The sequence below is a fragment of the Vipera ursinii genome, assembly GCF_947247035.1.
Source record: "Vipera ursinii genome assembly, chromosome: 3".
Classification (NCBI taxonomy): domain Eukaryota; kingdom Metazoa; phylum Chordata; class Lepidosauria; order Squamata; family Viperidae; genus Vipera; species Vipera ursinii.
In genome coordinates, this window is record NC_139516.1 from 68646284 (window position 1) to 68666727 (window position 20444).

At 37.7% G+C, this 20444-nt stretch overlaps 1 protein-coding gene across 1 annotated transcript in view; it reads left to right on the plus strand.

The window, feature by feature from the left end:
• CACHD1 (cache domain containing 1) overlaps nucleotides 1-20444 on the plus strand; it is a 146310-nt gene that overhangs the window by 45959 nt on the left and 79907 nt on the right. Inside the window, exon 2 of the mRNA XM_083359916.1 lies at nucleotides 7555-7617. Within this exon, the coding sequence (XP_083216042.1) occupies nucleotides 7555-7617 (63 nt within the window). The remainder of the gene's footprint in view (nucleotides 1-7554; nucleotides 7618-20444) is intronic.

Genomic DNA, 20444 nt, shown 5'->3' on the forward strand with positions numbered 1-20444 from the left:
TGTTCCAGATTCTAAGGGGTCTTCCAGAATAAAAACTAAATTGTCTGCCTAGGGCTGTAATTTAAATGTCTCTTTTCTGTTTTCTAGTCCTTTAATCAGCTTATCTTTTTGGATTATTTTTGTTAGTACTTCTAAAGAAAGAACAAATAATAGAGGACATAGTGGGCAACCTTGTCTCGTGCCTTTTTGTATTTGAACGCTATTTGTGAATTCTCCATTTATAATTACTTGTGCTTCTTGTTTGGAATAGATTGCTTTAAACATGTTTATAAATCTTTCCCCAAATTCCATCTGTTTAAGTTGAGTCAACATAAAATTCCATTTGACGTTATCAAACGCTTTCTGAGTGTCAACAAATCAATGCCATTTGTTTTTCGCTGTGTGATTCTTAATATTCTAAGTTGTCTATTATAATCGTAACATTGTGTCTAATTTGTCTTTTGGGCAAGAAACCGTTTTGGTTGGTATGGATAAATTCAGCCAAGTATTTTTTTAATCTTTCTGCCATTATAGTCATGAAAATCTTATAATCCGTATTTAATAAAGAAATGGGCCTATAGTTTTTAATGGAAGTCAAATAGGAGTTTTCTTTAGGAATTAGTGAGATAGTTGCTTCTTTCCATGAGTTTGGGATTTTTTTCTGTGTTTAGTACTTCGTTAAATATGTCCAATAAAGTTGGGGCCAAAAGTTCTTGGAGGTTCTTGTATATTTCAGATGGTAATCTGTCGGGGCCAGGTGTTTTATTACTTTTTTGCTTTTTAATTGCTTCTATAATTTCCTGGGCTGTTATGTCCTTATTTAATATATTTTGAAATTCTTCCGGAACCTTCGATAAGTCCACTTTCATGAGATATTGTAATATTCTTTCTTCAGTGATCTTTTCGTCATCTTTATAGAGATTTTTATAGAATTCATATGTCACCCATTTTTTCCCTTCATTTTGATGTAGCATCTCCCCTGCTTCATTGCATAGTTTACTAATCCATCTTTTATCTTTTTGTTTTTTCAGTCTATGGGCCAACCATCTGGGTTTATTTGCCTGTTCAAAAAAAATTTGTCTAATACTTTTTATTCTTTGTGCCATTTCTTCCTTTTCTATAATGTTAATGTATTTATTTATTAATTTATTAATTTAATTTCTATACCGCCCTTCTCCCGAAGGACTCAGGGCGGTGTACAGGGCAATAAAATGCAATAAAAATATAATATACAAAAGTTAAAATGAGAATTAAATAGAATGGCCCAATTGCAGTAAAAAGTTAATTAAAATTACAATTAAAATACCCCAAAAACATCAGACCAGGCCGGCTTGTTCAAACAGGTGAGTTTTCAGGTCACGGCAGAAAGAGCGAAGGTCAGGAGCCATCCGGAGCTCAACCGCTAAATGATTCCAAAGGTCTGGCGCGCCCACAGAGAACGCCCTCCCCCTGGGGGCCGCCAGCTGACACACTCTGACTGACGGCACCCTGAGGAGGCCCTCTCTGTGGGAGCCCACTGGACGAAGGGAAGTTGCCGCCGGCAGCAGGTGCTCCCGTAAGTAATCCAGACCCATGCCATTTAGGGCTTTATAGGTCATCACCAGCACCTTGAATCTCACCCGGAGGGCAATTGGAACCCAATGCAGCTCGCGGAGTAGAGGTGTTACATGAGAGTATCGGGAGACCTCCAACACAACTCACGCGGCCACATTCTGCACCAGCTGAAGCCTCCGAGTGGTCCTCAAGGGCAGCCCCATGTATTGCAGTAGTCTAAACAAGAGGTCACGAGTGCATGAGTGACTGTACGCAAGGCATCCCAGTCCAGATAAGGTCGCAACTTAGGTTGGAGACCGGACGATAGTTGTTCAAAATAGCCGGGTCCAGGAGAGGCTTCTTGAGGAGGGGTCTCACCACCGCCTCCTTCAAGGCGGCAGGAAAGCTACCCTCACTCAAAGAAGCAGTTATCACTGCCTGGAGCCAGCCTCGTGTCCCCTCCCGAGCCGCATAAACCAGCCAGGAGGGGCACGGGTCCAATAAACACGTGGTGGAGCTCAGACTCCTCATGATCCTGTCCACATCTTCCGGAGTCACAGGATCGAACTCTTCCCAGATAACATCACCAAGACCACCCATGTCACCACCGTCAGACTCTGCCCAGTCGGAGTCCAGACCGGTCCGGATCCGAGCGATTTTGTCCGAAAGATGTTGGCTAAACTCCTCAGCATGACCCTGCAAGGGCTCCTCCCTCACCTCCTGATTGAGGAGGGAGCGGGTCACCCTAAACAGGGCGGCCGGGCGATTATCTGCAGATGCGATGAGGATAGCAAAGACCTTGCTGTCCTCATCGCCGTGAGATAAGACCTCATAGAGGACCTTAGTCGCAATCGGTCGAATTCAGACCGGCTGGATCTCCAACAGCTCTCTAGGCCCCATCTCCGACGCTTCATTTATGCTTATTTAAATCTAGTTGTTGTTTTAGGTCTCTACATTGTGGATTTTTTTGTAGTTCTAATTCTAATTTTTTTGTGTTCTTCCTCTAAACTTTTTCGATATTGCCTTTTCTTTTTATTTTCATTGGCCATGTATGCAATTGCAGTTCCTCTCAAAACTTCCTTGGCCATATCCCATAAGTTTTGAGTGCTAGTCTCCTCTTTCTTGTTTGTCTGGAGGAATATCCGCATTTGTTCTTCCATCTTGTGCTTAAATTCTTTTTGGTTTAGGATTGCCATTTTTAGAGTCCACCTCCTTGTTGTTGTCTTCTGTTCTTTCCATTTGATAGGATTATGGTCTGCCCGAGTATTAATGTCTATTACTACATCGTCTATATCTGAATTTAATTCTTTCGTTGTCCAGACCATGTCAATTCTGGACCACGATTGATGCTGCCCTGAATAATATGTAAATTGCTTTTCATTCAAATTTCTCTCCCTCCAACTATCTTGAATATTTAATTCTTCCGCCATTTTAAAAAAAGTACCTGGTAATATTCTTCTGGTTCATTTTCTTACTTCCTCACTCTTATATCTAATTCTCTGTCTGTAACTGCATTAAAATCGCCAATTAAACAAATGTTCTCATATTCAATATCAGCAATAACCATATGCAGTTTCTTATAAAATTGTCTTTGTTTCTCATTGGGGGCATAAATTCCTACCAGGACGACCTTTTTTTTCTTCAGGGATATTTCAATTATCAGTATTCTACCTTCCTCGTCTCAATAGATTTGTTTTGCTGGAATTTTTTCTTTAACATATATCACAATTCCTCCTTTCTTCTGCTGTGAAAGCGATACAAATTTGATTCCTAGCTTAGAGTGGTTTAGTAGATCTTGGTATTGGTTCTTTATATGTGTTTCTTGTAAAATTATTATGTCTACGTTTTTCTTACTGAGCTTGTTCAAAATTATATTTCTCTTAGCCAGGGAGTTTAGTCCATTTACGTTTAATGATAATACTGTTAATACTTCCACATTACTGCCTATATTTTGATTTTGTCACTCTTGTCGGTCTATCTTCCTTGAGTTCTTTGTGTCTACTTTCATCATCATTGTCATAGTTCATTTTCATTTTTTCTCTTCTCTCCGTTTCCCGTTCTTTGCCTTGTGATTCTCGTGTCTTTCTATTATATGTCTCTGTATTGTTCTCTTCTCTTAACTCTCTTTCTTCTAATTCATCTTCATTGCCTAGGTACTGCTGGAAAAATTCTTTTGCTTTGTCAATCATATCTAGCCTGTATCTTTTTTCTTGCCAGGTCACCAGAATCCCTTCTGGCATCAGCCACCTAAAATTGATGTTTTGTCTTATTAATTTTGATGTGATATCTTGGTAGAGCCTTCTTGGGTGTCTTACCCTCCTGGGAACTTGTTTGAGGACTGTTAGTTGTTTGCCTCTGTATTCTATCGGGTCATCCCTGGTTCTGTGCAAGATCTCATCCCTAACTGACTTCTTAACAAATCTAATATGTACTTCCTTGGGTAGGTTATTTCTTCTTACATAGTTTGTGCGGATTCTGTATATTTCATCAATCTCATTTGCCATCTCTTCTTTTCCTGTCCCTAAGGTCCTCGCTAACAAGTCCGTCATCATTTCTGGGAAGTCCTCCCCCTTCTCTTCTTTCACGTTTTGAAAACGTAGATAATGGTCTGCTTTCTTAGTTTCAAGCAGGATGATGGTTTTTTCTAATTCTTTGTTTGCTTGTGAGAGTTTTTCATTCATTTCATCTACTCTTCTTTCCTCCTTATTCATTCTGTCTTCCATTTCTAATAATTTCTGTTCATTTTTCAATATTTGTTGTTGGAAACATTCAAATTTTCCATCCATTGCTCCCATCTTTTCTTTAAGTTCTCCAGTATCATTCCTTATTTCACCTATTTCTTTTTTCAGATCCTCGTGATTTCTCAGCATAACCTCTTGTATGGATTGTAGCATTGATTGTAGGTCTTTAAGTAAACCTGCTCTCTCCCGTGTCATCATCTCTTCTATGGATCTTTGCCCTGCTGGGCTTAATTCCGCCGATGAGGCTTGGGTTATCTGCCTTCTTCCAGTCCCAACTCTTGTTAGATTTGGGATGCTTGTCATCTTTCGAAATGACGTCAACCAACCCTCTCACTTATACACAAACTGTCTTTCCTTCCACCATACCTGGAGAATTTATTATTCTTCCAAAGTTATAGTCACTAGTGCCTTATGTCTTAACAATAATATATTTTGTTGCTAACACAATATAAAACCTATTACGCTAACACTTCTAATATACAATAATCAATATTAATCAATTTCAAGTGTTTATATTCCACTACAGTCCTAATTTATCTATATAGTAACATGTAACAATAATATAATCATTAAGTTACCTAAATATTGTAACAAGTATTCAGTTCATTAGCAGTAAAGACCAGGTTTTACAGTCAGTCTCTTGGCAGTTATAGATATTATTGTATTCATCAAGAAGACAAATAAATTTTCTCACCCTCCTTGGCCATTCAACCTTTTGTTCCTAGTTAGCCTCCTCCAATTCAATCATACAATGGGTTATGTTCAATTAATTCTTATTGGTCTGAGCTCTCAATTCAATTATAGTTTATCCCTTTTGTTTTAGAAAATTTTTAAAGCAATTACTTCACTTTTTAACTTATGAGTGTCACCCTTCCCTCATTTAATGCTAATTGGTTGTCAGTTCTTGTTCAAAATGTCCGCTCTCTCTGCTCAGTCCACACTGTCGCTCTTCAAAGTTTTTTTAGCTTCTTCTTCTTGGCTTTGCTGCAGGAGCCAGAAAGAGAAACCACCCTTGTTCACCAATCCTTATAGCCTATTGGTTTGCTACTTTAAGGTAAAATCTCTTTTCCCCCTTCTCCTTGTCGCCGCTTTCTGTCAGGGTAGATGATTTTCTCCTTTCACTCTGGGGCTTCCCCTCTTTTCTTCTCTTCTTTGAAATTCTCTGGAATGATTTCACGATCTGGAACACTTACGAAGGTTCGCTGAGTACTCACTCCGCCAGGTTAGTTGAGTCGCTGTTCCATTGATTCACCACTGTTTCTGTCCAAGTGACAGCTGTCATTTCTTCACGACCGCCATAATGGGCCGTCTCCTTCACCCAGCTTTCCCCAAGCCTTTCCTGATTTTTGCGGTTCGGACTGCTGTCGAGAACCATTCACCTGGGTGCCTCCATTTCCAATCTCCTTCCAAGAGATCTGGGGCTTTAAAAAAACCCACCAGGAACAGAGAAATGGCTGTGAAATCGGCACGCTCATTCAGAGCGGCGACTCGGCACAGCCATTCCGTTTGACAGCTGACTCCACCTCCCTAAGATTTGAAAGAAGTATCTTGTTATTCAATGTACATATGGGTTTTAAAGTATGTATATTTTCTTTAGATTTGCCCATTGGCCTTAGATTTAGTCAATCCATTAACACTTTTTTATACTTTTTTGTTACAGTGCTTTTCAACCTGTCGTATGCATACCACCTGCCAGGTGCCAAAGTACCACCAGTGGTATGCGTACCACAGGTTGAGCAGCACTGTTTTATAGCACTCTCTGGCCAGTTTACAATGTAGAACAGTGGTTCTCAATCTTTTCTTCACCATGGACCCCCTTTAAATAACTTTTGTGACCATGGCCATGGACCCCCAAGGCTTAACTCAAAATTTAAATTATAACATTTCTTCAAGCCTTCACGGACCATAGACCACCAGGGATACATGGACCACAGGTTGAGAACCACTGATGCAAAGCATCAGTTTATTGATCTGGAAAGGATGGAAGGCTGAGTCAACCTTGAGCCCTGTCAGGATTGAATGGAGGATATGGGCGGAGTTTGCGTGCAATACTGCACTTTAAACAGTGTGCCACCTGGGCTCCTCCTAATCCCCACCAATTAAATTCAGGTGGGACAAAAGGAGGTTGAAGGGTCTCCAACAGCTTCTTTCTACCCATGCAGCTTCTCATCTGTATCTTCTTTTAGGTCCCAGGTTGGTTGAAGGCATGCAGCAAAGAAGGGACAAGAGCATAAGGATAACTTTCTCCTCGCCTTTACAGTGCTGTTCGAATGCTCCTGAGAGTATAACTCAAGAGTTAAATTAGGAAGTTTCTGGTTCAAGGATATGCCTGAATAGTGAGCAATTTCTTATCTCTGTCTTATTAGTTTGGCCTAAGAAAGACGATTGTGTCTTTCTTTTATTCTAGTGAAATATAAATAAAGATACAGTGGTTAATATAAGCTGTTGGATAGTCCCCATTCACCCTGAGTCCAATTTACCTTTCAGATATAGGGGTATAAAAGGGGGGAAGGCTACAAATGCCATCCTTTACCTCTAGAGGAATAATTTTAAAGGCAATGATTATTAATATTTTTTTTAAATTTTTACTTTATATTCCTTATATGGTACTGACCTAGAGAAAAAAAGAAAAAGTATGAAAGGAGTTGAACTGGTAAAAAAATAAAAATGCAAATGAAAGTAGTAATCAATGCAATAACTGCATTCTCCTTGTTTAAAACTTGGGCGATGCATTATCCCTGTGGTGGTACTTCATGTGAACATCAGCACTGGGAGAAGAAAGTATAAGCCCCTCCCTTCCCATCATGGCAAATATCTATAGGGGCCTCTACTTGATATCAGATAAAAGCAGTTTAGAAGTCTAGACTGGTTCCTAATGAATTGAGATTAACAGAGAAGAAAACCTGAAAGCAAAGAGATTGGAAGAGGGAAGGCATTTTTAAAAAGCTGCATTGAATTAAATGTATGTGTAAACAATTCCTATACTTGGACAAAATCAGATTTCAGATGTAAAGCTTTTTTTAAATTTATGCCATTTGAATGCAATAGCAGGCACTCTGGATGCAATATCCTAGTCTTTTTTCCACAAAAACACAAACACGTTTAATTTAATTAAGGAAGCATATGTGTGTCTAAATGAAACTGGTGTGGTTTTTCGTTCTCTGGTATGATAATTCTTTTAAACTTTAATCTTTTGCCTTATAATACCAGTACTCAATCCAGCTGCTTTTTATTCTGAATATGTTAAAACCATGATTATTGTGCCATGATGTCTAAGTGGTCTTTCTTAATTGTGTTGCAGCGGATATTCAACTCCTTTGTGTACACAGAAAAAATCTCAAACGGAGAAAGTGAAGTTCAGCAGGTAAGAAAGTGTTGCTTAACCACCTATTACAACAATAATATACTATTTTTTTTTCTTAATGTTCTCTCCCGGGTCTATACATTCAGTAGGTTTTTTTTTGCCTTTTTTTGTTTTACTTCACTGTTTTAAATTGCAAACTTATAAATGCTTCTGTTGAGAATTGAATAAAGTTTTGCATTAGAAAATGCTGATGGATTCATGAAAGTCTTAGATTGAAAGTGTTTTTTCTTCACTGAATAGCATTGATGGTTGTAAAACATTTCATTTTGATGCTGGTTATAGTGCGTTCAGAGTAGTTCAGAGTTCTCCAGTAAAGTTTTTCTCCCTCAAGAAAAGAGCATTCAAACCCCCTGAAGTGTAAATAAGACCAAGCCAAACAAAGACAGTTCATCTGGAAACACTTTCCCTTTCTTCTGCCTGTGGGGGGAAAGTGGATCAAAGAATGCAAGAATGGGGAGGGCCACGTGGGCCCACAGAGAAGGACTGTTTGGAAACCAAAAGTCTGCAGGGAAAAAAAACACACCCAAAGAAGCAACTGTCTTAATTGTCTCCAGTCAATGCCAGAGGATGGTAACACGGTCCTTTGGGCTATGCTGATTAGGACAAACATAGAAATATCTTGGGATTTTGCTTTCTGAGACAGATGACACCTCTTCTGTAAGTTGTGTAGCATATAGGACATATTCTAGGCAGTGCTTCACTGTCAAAGTTTGCTCTACAAACATTGCTTCTCCTGAATCACTTATTATGTGTATAGATTGGCAGTGGAGTTTGACATTGAAGGACACATGTTTGGTATTATTAATTTTCCATTAGACACATCTTCAAAAGTTTCTCTGTAACTTTGTTGAAAGCAAATTCAGCTGGGTTACTGCCACACAAAAAAGAATCCAAAAAGCTTTTTAGAAGGCATAACGAAAGAGATGTATCTTCACATCCTGTCGAGCAGCAATGGAAACATTTAAGACATGTAACTGATAATTTAAATTGTTTGTTGTAAAGCTTTTAATATAATTATGTTAGCAAGTGGACTTTTTTCCTATTGGTTAAACATGATTGACCTTACACAAGATAACAAAGGAATCTGTAAAAACATACTAACCGAGGAAACAGTCTAAAATGAGCAGTCACCTACCTTGCTCTTACCTAGTTTATGGATAGACTTAAGTGTAAACCCCATCAAATCTAGACCTGTGCCAGATTGCTGTAACTGGATAAAATAAGAAAGTACCGGTACTTGTAATCTAGCAAAGCTGGAGTATACCAAATTGAGGAAGATTAGAGGTTTGAGAGTAGATCACTACTATTTATCTTTTTTAAAAAGATTTTTTTATTGTTAGCAAAGGGAAAGAAAAGTCTAATTTGATAGTGATAGTGAAATAAAACAGAGAAACAAGTAAGAAGCATAAATAAAAACACTAAAGGATAACTTTCTAGTGACACATTCTCCCTTTCCCTTCTCTTCCATTAGTTTCTCACAACTGTTGATTACAACCTGGACATTTATACATTGAACATTGAAGATAATTGCTTTTAAGTCCTTTCGCCTGTTATTTTTTATTGGTCTCGTAACTTTTTCCTTAAAAACCTTGTGCGTGTAGATGACTTTAGGAGAGCTTGGGATGGGGTTGATGCAACCATTCTGGCCTCCTTGGTCTCTTAGGAGCTGCCGGTGCCATTGACCATGGTGTTCTTCTGGACCAGCTTTGGTGGTTGGGAGTGGGAGGCACTTTGTGTGGTGTTTCTACTTTCTACTTTCTGGTTACAGTCAGTGTTGGAGAGGTCAGTGAAGGATGTGCCTTGGCGCTTCAGTATTTTGACTCGCCTCTTTAATACCTCCATGAAATTGCTGGAGGAAATAATCTGATGGCATGGGATGCGGTATCATTAGAATGCTGAAGATATTTTGTTATTCATTTCCACCACTAGATGGACAGATGAATGCTATTGCAGTCTGGCTGAGTGGGCATAGGGTCTCGGGCTGGATGGAGTGACTTTGACTCAATCCTGGCAACCCTGGCAAATCAGAGTGGGTCTGGGTTTTTGGTTCCCCCAACCTGGGTGATATTTCATTTTTTACTATTGACAGCTTTGCATAGATCTGTCTTATGTGCCAGTTGTGCCCTTTCCTGCAACATGCTGTACATTGGGCTGCCTTTGAAGACTACCTGGAAGTTTCAACTGGTCAAAATGCAGTGGCATGGATAGTGATGTGTGTCCCCAGATTTACCCATGTTACACATCACTTGCACAAGTTGCACTGGCTCACAGTTTCTTTCTGGGTGCAATTCAAGCTTAACTTTAAAACTGTAAAACATGGGACCAGTTTATCTGCAGGACTTCCCTCTCCTTAAGGATATGCGCCCATTTTCTTAGTTGAAAAACAGGTTGGACATGCTCCTAGTCTCCCCTTTTATATGTTGCCATCTTATGGAATCTAGGAAGTATGCCTTTTCCATGTCAGCCACTGCCCTATGAATCACCCTATGCCGCGATATTTGGCAGCAGCCCCCCCCCCACTCTTTTAACCTTCCAAAAAGCACTTAAGATCTTAAGATTTCTTGCAAGCACAAGGTGAGGGTGAAATTAATCAGATGAAACTTGTGGTCTGCATGTGAAAGTTTAGCTATGGCACTAGGATTTTTTGTTTATTTGGTTAGTTTTAGTATAAGTGGTTTTAATACATTTTTAATTGCAAACAGATACCAGCTGTTTACGGGTGTTCCGGTGTCTAAATTTGGCTTGCTGTGTAATGTGTAGTAGGGGTCTCCAATCTTTCTTACTCCATAGACTGGCAATGATGGCAGCAGGGGGGAAGGGGATGGTTTCATGCGTACAACTCAATCCTGTGCATGCACAAATGAAGCTTCACACACTTGCCCTCTGCTTGCGCAGATTGATACCTTTTCACGGCACGGGAGTTGGAGACCCCTGATATATATAGGATAAAAAGGAACCATTCCTGCATAGATTTTGGTCAGACCTCTCTAAGAGGTATATACTCTCAATTTTGCCATTACTACATTTCTCTTAGTCTGGTCAACCAATCTAATATTGTTGACAAGATTCCTCTTTTCCAGTGTTGTACAAAATTTGGTCTTGCAGCTGCCAGCATGTAGTAGTAATTGTGACATTTTGCATTTATTGTTTCTGGAATTATATCTAATAAAAATGGTTTCAACTCGAATTTTATTTTTAGGGCTTCCTATTTTGATGTATTTTTGAGTACTTTTGAATTTTTTTATATAACCACTGTATATGATTAAATGTTCCTTCTTTGTTAGGACATTGCTAGGATGTTTTCAATATTTAATATATGATTTTTCTAATTTGGTAATCAGTGATGGATTTACATTTATAAAATATTTTGGATCAGTTTCACCTTAAATATTTCAAGGTGCACCTGTAGGTACTAATGCTACTGCATTCTGGACAATTGTAGTTTCCAGATGATTTTCAAGTCCCAGTTAGAGTGTTTTGCAACACCCTAACAAAGAAATGGCATGAGTGGTTGGAAGCAGGGTCTCCCAATCCAGGATGGGGCACAATTAGCACACTAAATGGAGTGATGTAAACATCTGTACCCATACGCAAATGATATTCAAGCTCTTGATGAGCTGCTATAAATAGTTCATAGAGATGAAACAGATATTACAATTCTGGAGCACTGTGGAGGAAAACCAGAAGCAAATTTGGTCAAATCAAGAATGACCTCACATTTGTACCTACATTACAAGGACAGAAAATTTTTGTGTGTGTGTTTATACACATACATACATACACACATACACATACATACACACACACAGTTCTTGCATTAGAGTTCTGGGATATATTCTCCATGTAGGAAGGTCAATTCTGAAGTCCATACAATAGAATTGGGGTTAACCATTATAACTAGTAAGGATAGTATACTTTCTGATCAACAAATCGATGAAGCCACAAAATGGTTTAGGGCACGGGCACCGGCCCATGGGCCGGCAGTTTGACACCCCTGGTTTAGGGGAATAATGTACAAACCAGAATATTACATTGTTACTTGGCAATTATAACATCATCCCTGAAGATCATGCATCGGAGTGCTACTATTATACCACCAATCTGCTGAATGCACCAGTTGTTGTATGATGATACAGTTCTCTTCTTGCAAACAGGGAACTGGCAGGAGTTCGTTCTTAAACCAGCTAATGTCAAATATTGCCAATAAGTGAGCCCATGCATCACTCTAGGCCAGGGGTAGGCAACCTTGGCTCTTTCACGACTCGTGGACTTCAACTCCCAGAATTCCTGAGCCAGCCATGCTGAGGAAAAAGGGAAAGGTTTCCAAGCTGAGCCAAGGTGGCTCAGGAATTCTGGGAGTTGAAGTCCACGAGTCATAAAAGAGCCAAGATTGCCTACCCCTGCTCTAGGCTATGGCGTGGTTGTACCATGATTTATTGCATAACACACAATAGTAAAGTTCACATAATACTCTAAGCCAACATCAAATAAATCAGATATGTCAATAGGTGCGCTATTGAGCCTAAAATAGAATCAGAGCATTAGAAGAGATGGCAAGAGCCTGGAAAAAAATCATTGTCAGAGAAAATGGCAATATCTCCCACAGAAAGCAACCTAGTGTAGTCCTAATAAATTTGCATGATAGAAAGGTAGCTAGGAAAATATGAACAGAACCTCAGAAGTTTGAGGCTTGCCTCAGGGAATACAGTTCTTTTTATGTGGCAGATTGTCTTCTGTCAGTAGGAAAAAAATTAATAAAAACACTTGTTGCTTAGTGTAGATTGGAATAGCCTGCTGTGATTGACTTATCTTGGAGACATTGGTACAAATAAATGCTTAAACTCTCATAATAGTTATTCCATCCAAATAATGTAGCTCTAGACATTTAAAAGGCTAATAATGTAGAAGCCTTCCAAAGGATGCATTTCTCTGACAAATTTACAAACAGGGATAGCAAGAAGAGAATTCCTTAATCTAAAACAATTATGTTCAGCCTTTATTCTTTTTACTACCTGATCTTTGATCCAGGAATTATTTGTATTAAGAGAATAGAAAGGTGTGTGTGTGTGTGTGTGTGTGTGTGTGGTGCATATTCTTGATTTTAAAAGATCCATGTATCATATTCTAGACTAAACCAAAGTATCATTGTTAGTCTTTAGCTATACAACATAATGTAATGGAAAAAAACAGTAATTGAGACATATAAGAAGAAGCTTGGTCTGGGAGTTAGGACATCAGGCTAGAAGCTAGGAGACTGTGAATTCAGGTCCCCTTAGACACAAAGCCAGTTGGGTGATCTTGGGCCAGTCACTCTTTCTCAGTCCAAAGAAGGAGGGAATGGCAAACCACTTCCAAAAACTTTGCCAAGAAAAATTCAGGGACCTGTCCAGGGAGTTGCAAGAAGTTAACACAAGTGCGCATGTGTGCGCGCGCACACACAAAAACACACACAGCTAGTAATATTGGGTCCAAGATCACCACAGAATCTCTCGATGAAAGATTTTAAGAGCCAATATGAGCTTTTTAATACAATTTGCTATGTTTTCTTTCTGTTTGTTGCACCTAACATCCCCTGGTCATTTTGCTGTTGCAAGATCTTGACTTCTTTGCCTGATCTGCAGATAGTTTTAAAGGGCTTTGTTTTCTTCCTGGCTTGCTTGGTCCTGGATGAGAATTACAAATGATTGGCACAATGGACTTCTAGCACAGCAGAGGCAAAAGAATTACACACCATGGATTTGGGGCTGCAAAGGATGTTTCCAGGCAACAGGATTAAAGAATGTACCAAGACAACCTTAAAATAATATCTAAACAGCCTAAGAAAATCTAATATAGATAATTAATGTAGACATATAAAAGTAGTAATCTAACTTAACATTTTCATGTTTATTTCAAGAATTTGAATTATGTTCAGGATTTAAAATTAGCAACAGGTCTTTCAGAAAATCTGAAATGATCTGGAAACTCTATCAATGAATTTAACTAGCAGCAGTTGTTCTTAAGCAAGTTTGTCCTTTCCTCTTTAGCTCTAAAATGTCCACGCATCTTAAACTTGCTGAGGTTTAGAAACTGTGTACTAATAAATTCTTACGAAAGTAAACCTATTAAATTGTTTTTTACTATATGCTGATCTGTATAAATTTGATCTGATATTCCTATAGCAGAACATATGTTCCTTTTATTGCATTGCTATATTGTTTTCTGCTTTGTCAATTTGCTGATTCACCTGCATACATTTCCTTCTCACCTTAAGACTGCCAGTGAGTGGTTACATCTAAGCCCATAAAATAAATAAATCTAGTGGTCACTTACCTAATTATAAAACATCTTGAGATACATTGACTGCCCTGTGTGGGACTGAAAATTGTAGTCAAGGGTAACCATCCATTTATTGGGAGCATGTCACATTTGTGCATATGTGTGAATTTGTGAGAATTTTGTGTGAAATTGAGAACTAAAGGGAATTATCATTGAAGTGGCTATAAAATCTAGTGTGTTTGGAAACATTTTGATCCTTCCAGAGACTGTTTCATTGGCTTTCTTTGAAGAATAATGCCTTTCACTACAATTTTGTGGGTGGTCTGCACACTATTTAAAATCATATGAGTTAAATTATACAAGGGATTTTAGAAGAAGAGACTCATTTGGAAGTGTTTGCTGGTAAAGCCTCCAATAGGTATTACTTACACCACCTCCCTAGATGCATACATTAACTCTTAACTAGATATAAATAAATGTCTAAACATTCTTAGTATTTTGATGAATTCTTAGGTGTCAGAGAAGATAGATGAGGCCTCATAGAGTACAGCTACAATAGTTAAAAGCTCAGAATTGAAAAGATTGAGAGAGTAAGTAAGCACTTTGGTTTTAATAATAACTAAGTCTTTTTAGTGCTAATGAATCACAAGTACTAGAGCTTTATGAGTAAAGGTAATGTATACAAATTGATCATATTAAAACAAATGTGAGGGTATTGTAAGCAAACCTAATCCTCTATCAGCTTTTTCTCTTCTTGTGGGTCATCCGTCTTTCTAAGCATCACCCTAAAAGCGCATATTGCTGGTTCATAAGCTAAAACCTTTTTTTGTAATAATTTCTGAAAACAAAAACAGTGAAGAAATACACTTGTTGGCCTGTGCAGAAATGATAGTCTCATATCAGTGGCAACTAAGGAGAATATCTGAGCTAAAACCTGTGATTTGTTGTCCAGCATGTTGGAATTATCTGCCATTAGGTACAATATTTCCGTAAGGGTTTACCACTTCTTTATTAATTCAGACTATGAGAATCATACGGAATTTTAAGAAATATGGAATGTTTAAAAAAAACCTCAAAGAGAAAATGCCTGCAGCATAGCTGGGTTTCACATAATAGTAGAAAACCTATGACATCAATTTTTGCTACATAGAGCGCCCACAAAAAAAATCAATATTTTCTCTCTTCAAAGAGGGACAAAATATTTTACTGGCAAGTTTTTAAAATAGCAATTACAGAGTATTTACTTTAAATGATCTATCTTAGAAAACGAGAAGACCTTACTCAGGAAGACCAATCTCATCTTTCAAAATAAAGAATAATATGTCCATTTAAATAATACCTTGTTTAGTTAAAATACATTGACTTGTTTCTGCATTGAAAACTAAAGAGTTTGGTATCATTGGCTAGCCATTCATTTGTACAGGCAGTCCCTGGGTTAAGAACACCTGATTTATGGACAACTAATACTTATGAACGGGCTGCCATAAAGCCTTTTATATTAAAATTTCAAGTTAAATCACTAATTTGTAACAATGCATGCATACACGAGTTTGTGTAACATTTATGAAAAGGTTGTGCAGCTTCAATAGTTTGTTGGCTCCAAGAAGGAAAACACCATCCACCATTTTAAGTGAGATCATGTTGCCCTTAACACTGGGTTGAGTGTTTACCTTTGTATTTGGCTTAAAATTTTCTTTTCTTTACTTTGTAACTCTGCCTTCAAAGTGTAAATCTGATGTAAGTGCTGTTAAGGCAGTAAAGAAAAGGAAAACAATCACAATTCAAAATAAAGTGGAAATAATAAAGTGATCATAGCAGCAGATGAGAGCATTCGAAGAAGAAGGCTGGGACCTAAAATCTCCAGAATCAAAAAGGGGGTTGGCAAAAGAGTTAGCTGAAGCCTTTCCACTCATTAAAGCAGGGATGGCAAAGTCAGAGGAACAAGATACTAATTAGAAAGAGTTTCACAAAGTTTACTGTACTGTTACCAAGAGCTTCAGCTGCTTCAAGGCCATTGTATAGCTTTCTACAACCTCCCTTAATACCTACTTCAAAGTAAAGGTAAACTATACTGTATATACTATATACTTAGACAAATATATGGCTGATGCTAAATAAGAACCATATCTACCTGTTCTTACTTGCCTACAAATTTTACTTAAAGATGGATTTAGGAACATATCACATTTGTAACTCAGAGACTGCATGTAATCAGAAATCAGAAATTCATCTATTAAACAAAATTGTGTAATGAACCTGTTCTTTGTGTCTCTCTCTCTTGGATTGAATCCGTACACTTACTGCTATGACAATGGTCTATCTTGCACTGCTTCATCTTTCTACAATCACTGTAGAATTAATTCTGACCCTTCTATTTATTTATTTAATTTTATTTATTAAATTTATATATTACCAATCTCTATCAAAGTGACTCTGAGCAGCTTATAACATTTCACTCTGGAAAATTTATTTCTATTTATTCATTAGCAATCCTCAGTATTTGATTCTTGGTCTACCTTGAATCAAATCCAATCCAATCGTCCAGTGTAGAACTTGAATTCAGTTTTACATACTGATCAAATCTAATCTAATTTAAACACCAAAAAGCAAGTCTGCTGTCATTTTATCTTAAGTTTAAATTAAAAAACATGCCTTTTTTACTACTTGCTTTTAATGCAAGGATAATACAGCTTTGTTTCATATTGATCAAGACAATGCCAGCTACACTTTTTTTGCTGGCAATAACTTTCTGTAATGACAGGGTTGATAAGGAAAAGAACAGTCAAATTTATTGAATGCTTTGTTGAGTTATGGCTGTATATTGTTTCTTAGTATTAGGACCACAACAACCACTTTGTTTCACGTTGTGTAGAGCAAGGATGAGCAGGCTCAGTATTGTGTTGGGGTCCCTGCCACTCTGTTGTGGGACATTGCCAAATTATAGAAATACATTTTATATGTTGTTGTTTTAATGAGCAAGAGAATAGCCTCTGAAAGTCATGTTATTGGGGGAGGGGAAATCCTCTGTAAATTCCCAAAAATAAAAGGAAGGGATTTCAGCACTGCACTTTTATTACAGTCATAGCTAAACTTCTGCAACACACCCGAAGGCCAATTAAAAAAAACACTGAAAAAACAAAATTGGTGGCCCTCACAGCAGAAAGGTTGCACACATATTTAGTACAAAATCAGAAGCTTTTCCTTACTTACAAATAATAGAGTGATGAATTTGACTAACTCTCCACAACTACTGTTCTCACTGAACTCTCTTATCCAGGAAGCAGCCTAGAGACCAGTAGATAACAAACGTCTCTCCGAATATGTGAAGCAGAGTGACCTATAAATGGCTAAGGGCTGGAAGAGAAGAGATATGCCTATAACAGGGGTAGGCAACCTTGGCTCTTTTATGACTCGTGGACTTCAACTCCCAGAATTCCTGAGCCAGCATGGCTCAGCTTGGAAACCTCTCCCTTTCTCCTCAGCATGGCTGGCTCAGGAATTCTGGGAGTTGAAGTCCACGAGTCATAAAAGAGCCAAGGTTGCCTACCCCTGGCCTATAGCATCCTAAAATGGTCCACATAATCAAGTTGTACACCAGAGATAATACTTTCCTTAAAAGCTAAATTCCCTCGCATAACCTTACCATGGTGAAAATATTTTAGAATAACTTGGATGCCTTGATAACAGTAGACTGTTCGTAATATTAAAACCTGAGGGAGTTCTGCATCAGAAAAATAACCGGACATGAATATTGGATGTTATGGACCTAACAAGTACACGTTTCAGATATAACCAGGAAGAAAAATAGTTAAATCATTTTTAGACAATAGTTAAAAATAGTTTATTTTTGTGGTTGTTCCAAGGTGACTGAGATGGTAGGACGAAGGATGGGAAATCCCAACCTGCTACTCCTACAAAGCCTTCTACCTTAACATTTCATCTTGGTTTGTGGCTTGATATTTACTGCTGTCATTGCCTATTGAGCTTTGTCAGTATATGGCAAAGATAGGGCTCTTATAACCCATGATCACTTTTCTGGTTGTTTTTTTTTTGTAACAAAATGATGTAGCACCATCTCCTGAGACACATAGCCAGCAGAATCCTTCCCTTTTTTGGGAAATAGACCATTCTTGAAAGCAATCAATAAAATCCATTTTAAAAAGTGATTGTCAGAAAACTCTTTTTAGTTTTAATTGGTTACCGTACATATGAAGTATTTGGTGGCAAGGTTGATGAAATATAGCGCAATTTAAATAGGCCACAATTTAAAAAGTTCTTCCATCAAAGAATATACAGGAAATACCAGATTTTGAACAAACTGCAAGATGATGCTTCGTCCAGTCATATTTTATGACCAACACCATTGCTATGAGAAGGTTCTAAATTGCATGTATATCTGGGACATACCGTGGTATAAAAACACTGTAAATAAATAAAAGCACACAGTTACTTAGCTGGTACATAGAGAATAAGCACCAACAGACAAAATATTAGACTTAAGGCCACACAGTCAAAATAAAAATAAATTGTATGCAGTATTTCTAACTGCATATTTTTTAACCTATTCTTTCAGAAAAAGAAACAGATATCCCTCTGTTTTAAATTATTCCTGGATTTCCCCTCCAGATCCACTCCAGTTGATTATTTCTGAAGCCTCTGGGAAGACAGAATGACGGCTGCCTCTCTTCCTCAGCCTCAGTTAATTTTAAAAAGACCAACATTTTTTCTATCTAGACAAAAGGTAGAATGTTGGGGGTAATCTCCTTGATATGTGAACTCAGCTCTGCCTCCTCAGCTTGAAAGTTGATTGAAACTGAGAGCCTTCCTCTCAAAGAAGGTGGGGTTGGTGGCTTTGCCCGCTAATTCACACTATGGTGGTTATATTGCAAAGAGGAAATTTGTATTACTGTATTCCCTATGGATCTTAGCAACTTCTATATAAAATATTTTCGTAAGGCCAGACAGGAGATTGATATGCAGTGTAGGTTGTTGAATTTGTTGGCTAGGCAGATTGTTGACTCACTCCAATTCTTTTGTTAGGGTCTTTCTCTGTGTGTTTGTTCCTGATGCTGCTCTTCAGCCTGATGAATGAGAATAATGCCTGATGAGCTTCAAATCTGTCTGCTTTTCTGTCCCAGCAGGAGGAAAGCTTTTATTTTTATGTAAAAACATTCTCACATAAAAAGTTTTATTTTTGGTTTAGCATTACAGCTAAATAGACAAGTTATATTGCACAGTATTTTAAGCTGTAGATTTTTTTTTTCTTTTACAACCCAAGGAATTAGCCTGGCTTGTTTCAATTGAAATTTCAGATTCTTCCATCTGATTGGACCAAGGAAAAGAGTCCTGTCACATTAAAATGTGCTCTGTGATGATTTTATTTATTTTATTAAATTTGACTTCCAGACAATTTTGGGCAGCTTACATGCAAGAATTCAAACATGAGCACATTGAAACAGTGGAAAAGTATTAATTATCCGTTAAAGGAACTGTTCCAGACAATTCAGAGAGGGGGAAAGGTGCCTCCGTCTTGGAGAACTGCTTTTATCTCTCTGATTCCGAAGGAAGATCAAGATGCTACTCAAGTAAAAAACTATAGACCGATATCACTTTTAAATACAGATTACAAGATATTTGCTAAGGTGTTGGCTAATAGATTGATGAGGGTTCTGCAACAGGTGATTCATGGGGATCAAACTGGGTTTATTAGTGGTAGGCAAATGAAAAATCATGTGAGGCATATAGTTGATGTGTTAGAGTTTTTGGAAAGGAACAACCAGATCCCTGCGGCGCTAATTTTTTTAGATGCTGAAAAAGCCTTTGATCAATTGAACTGGCAATTTTTGATGAAAGTTTTAGATAAAATGAATTTTGGGGATAAATTTTTGCAACCAATTAGGGCATTATATCAAAAACAAACTGCCCGAATAATAGTTAACAATAGTTTGACTGAAGCATGTAATATTGAGAAGGGCACAAGGCAAGGGTGTCCGTTATCGCCTTTGTTATTTGTGTTAACATTTGAGATATTACTGGTAAAAATACGGAATTCGGAAAGAATTAAGGGTATACAAATTAGAGATCAGGATTATAGATTGAGAGCGTCCGCAGATGATCTGGTTGTTACGGTGACCCAGCCGGAGAACTCTGTTGTGGACCTGATGGAGATAATAATGCAATATGGGAAGGTTTCTGGATTTAAAGTTAATGCACAAAAAACTAAATTTCTGGCCAAAAATATGACAGTATCGCAAAAGGCTCTTTTAGAAGGATTAACTGGATTTGAGATTGCTAAAAGGGTCAAATATTTGGGGGTGTTTTTGTCACCCTCTAATACAAAGTTATATAAAAATAACTATGAAAAATTATGGGGAAAAATTCAAAAAGAAATGGAGAGTTGGGAAAAATTGCAATTGTCTTTGTTGGGAAGAATCGCAGCAGTGAAAATGAATGTCCTGCCTAAATTTTTATTCTTATTTCAAATGATACCGGTTCTTAAGAAAGATTCTAATTTGGAAGAATGGCAACGGGGTATCAATAAATTTGTTTGGGCAGGGAAAAGGCCACGA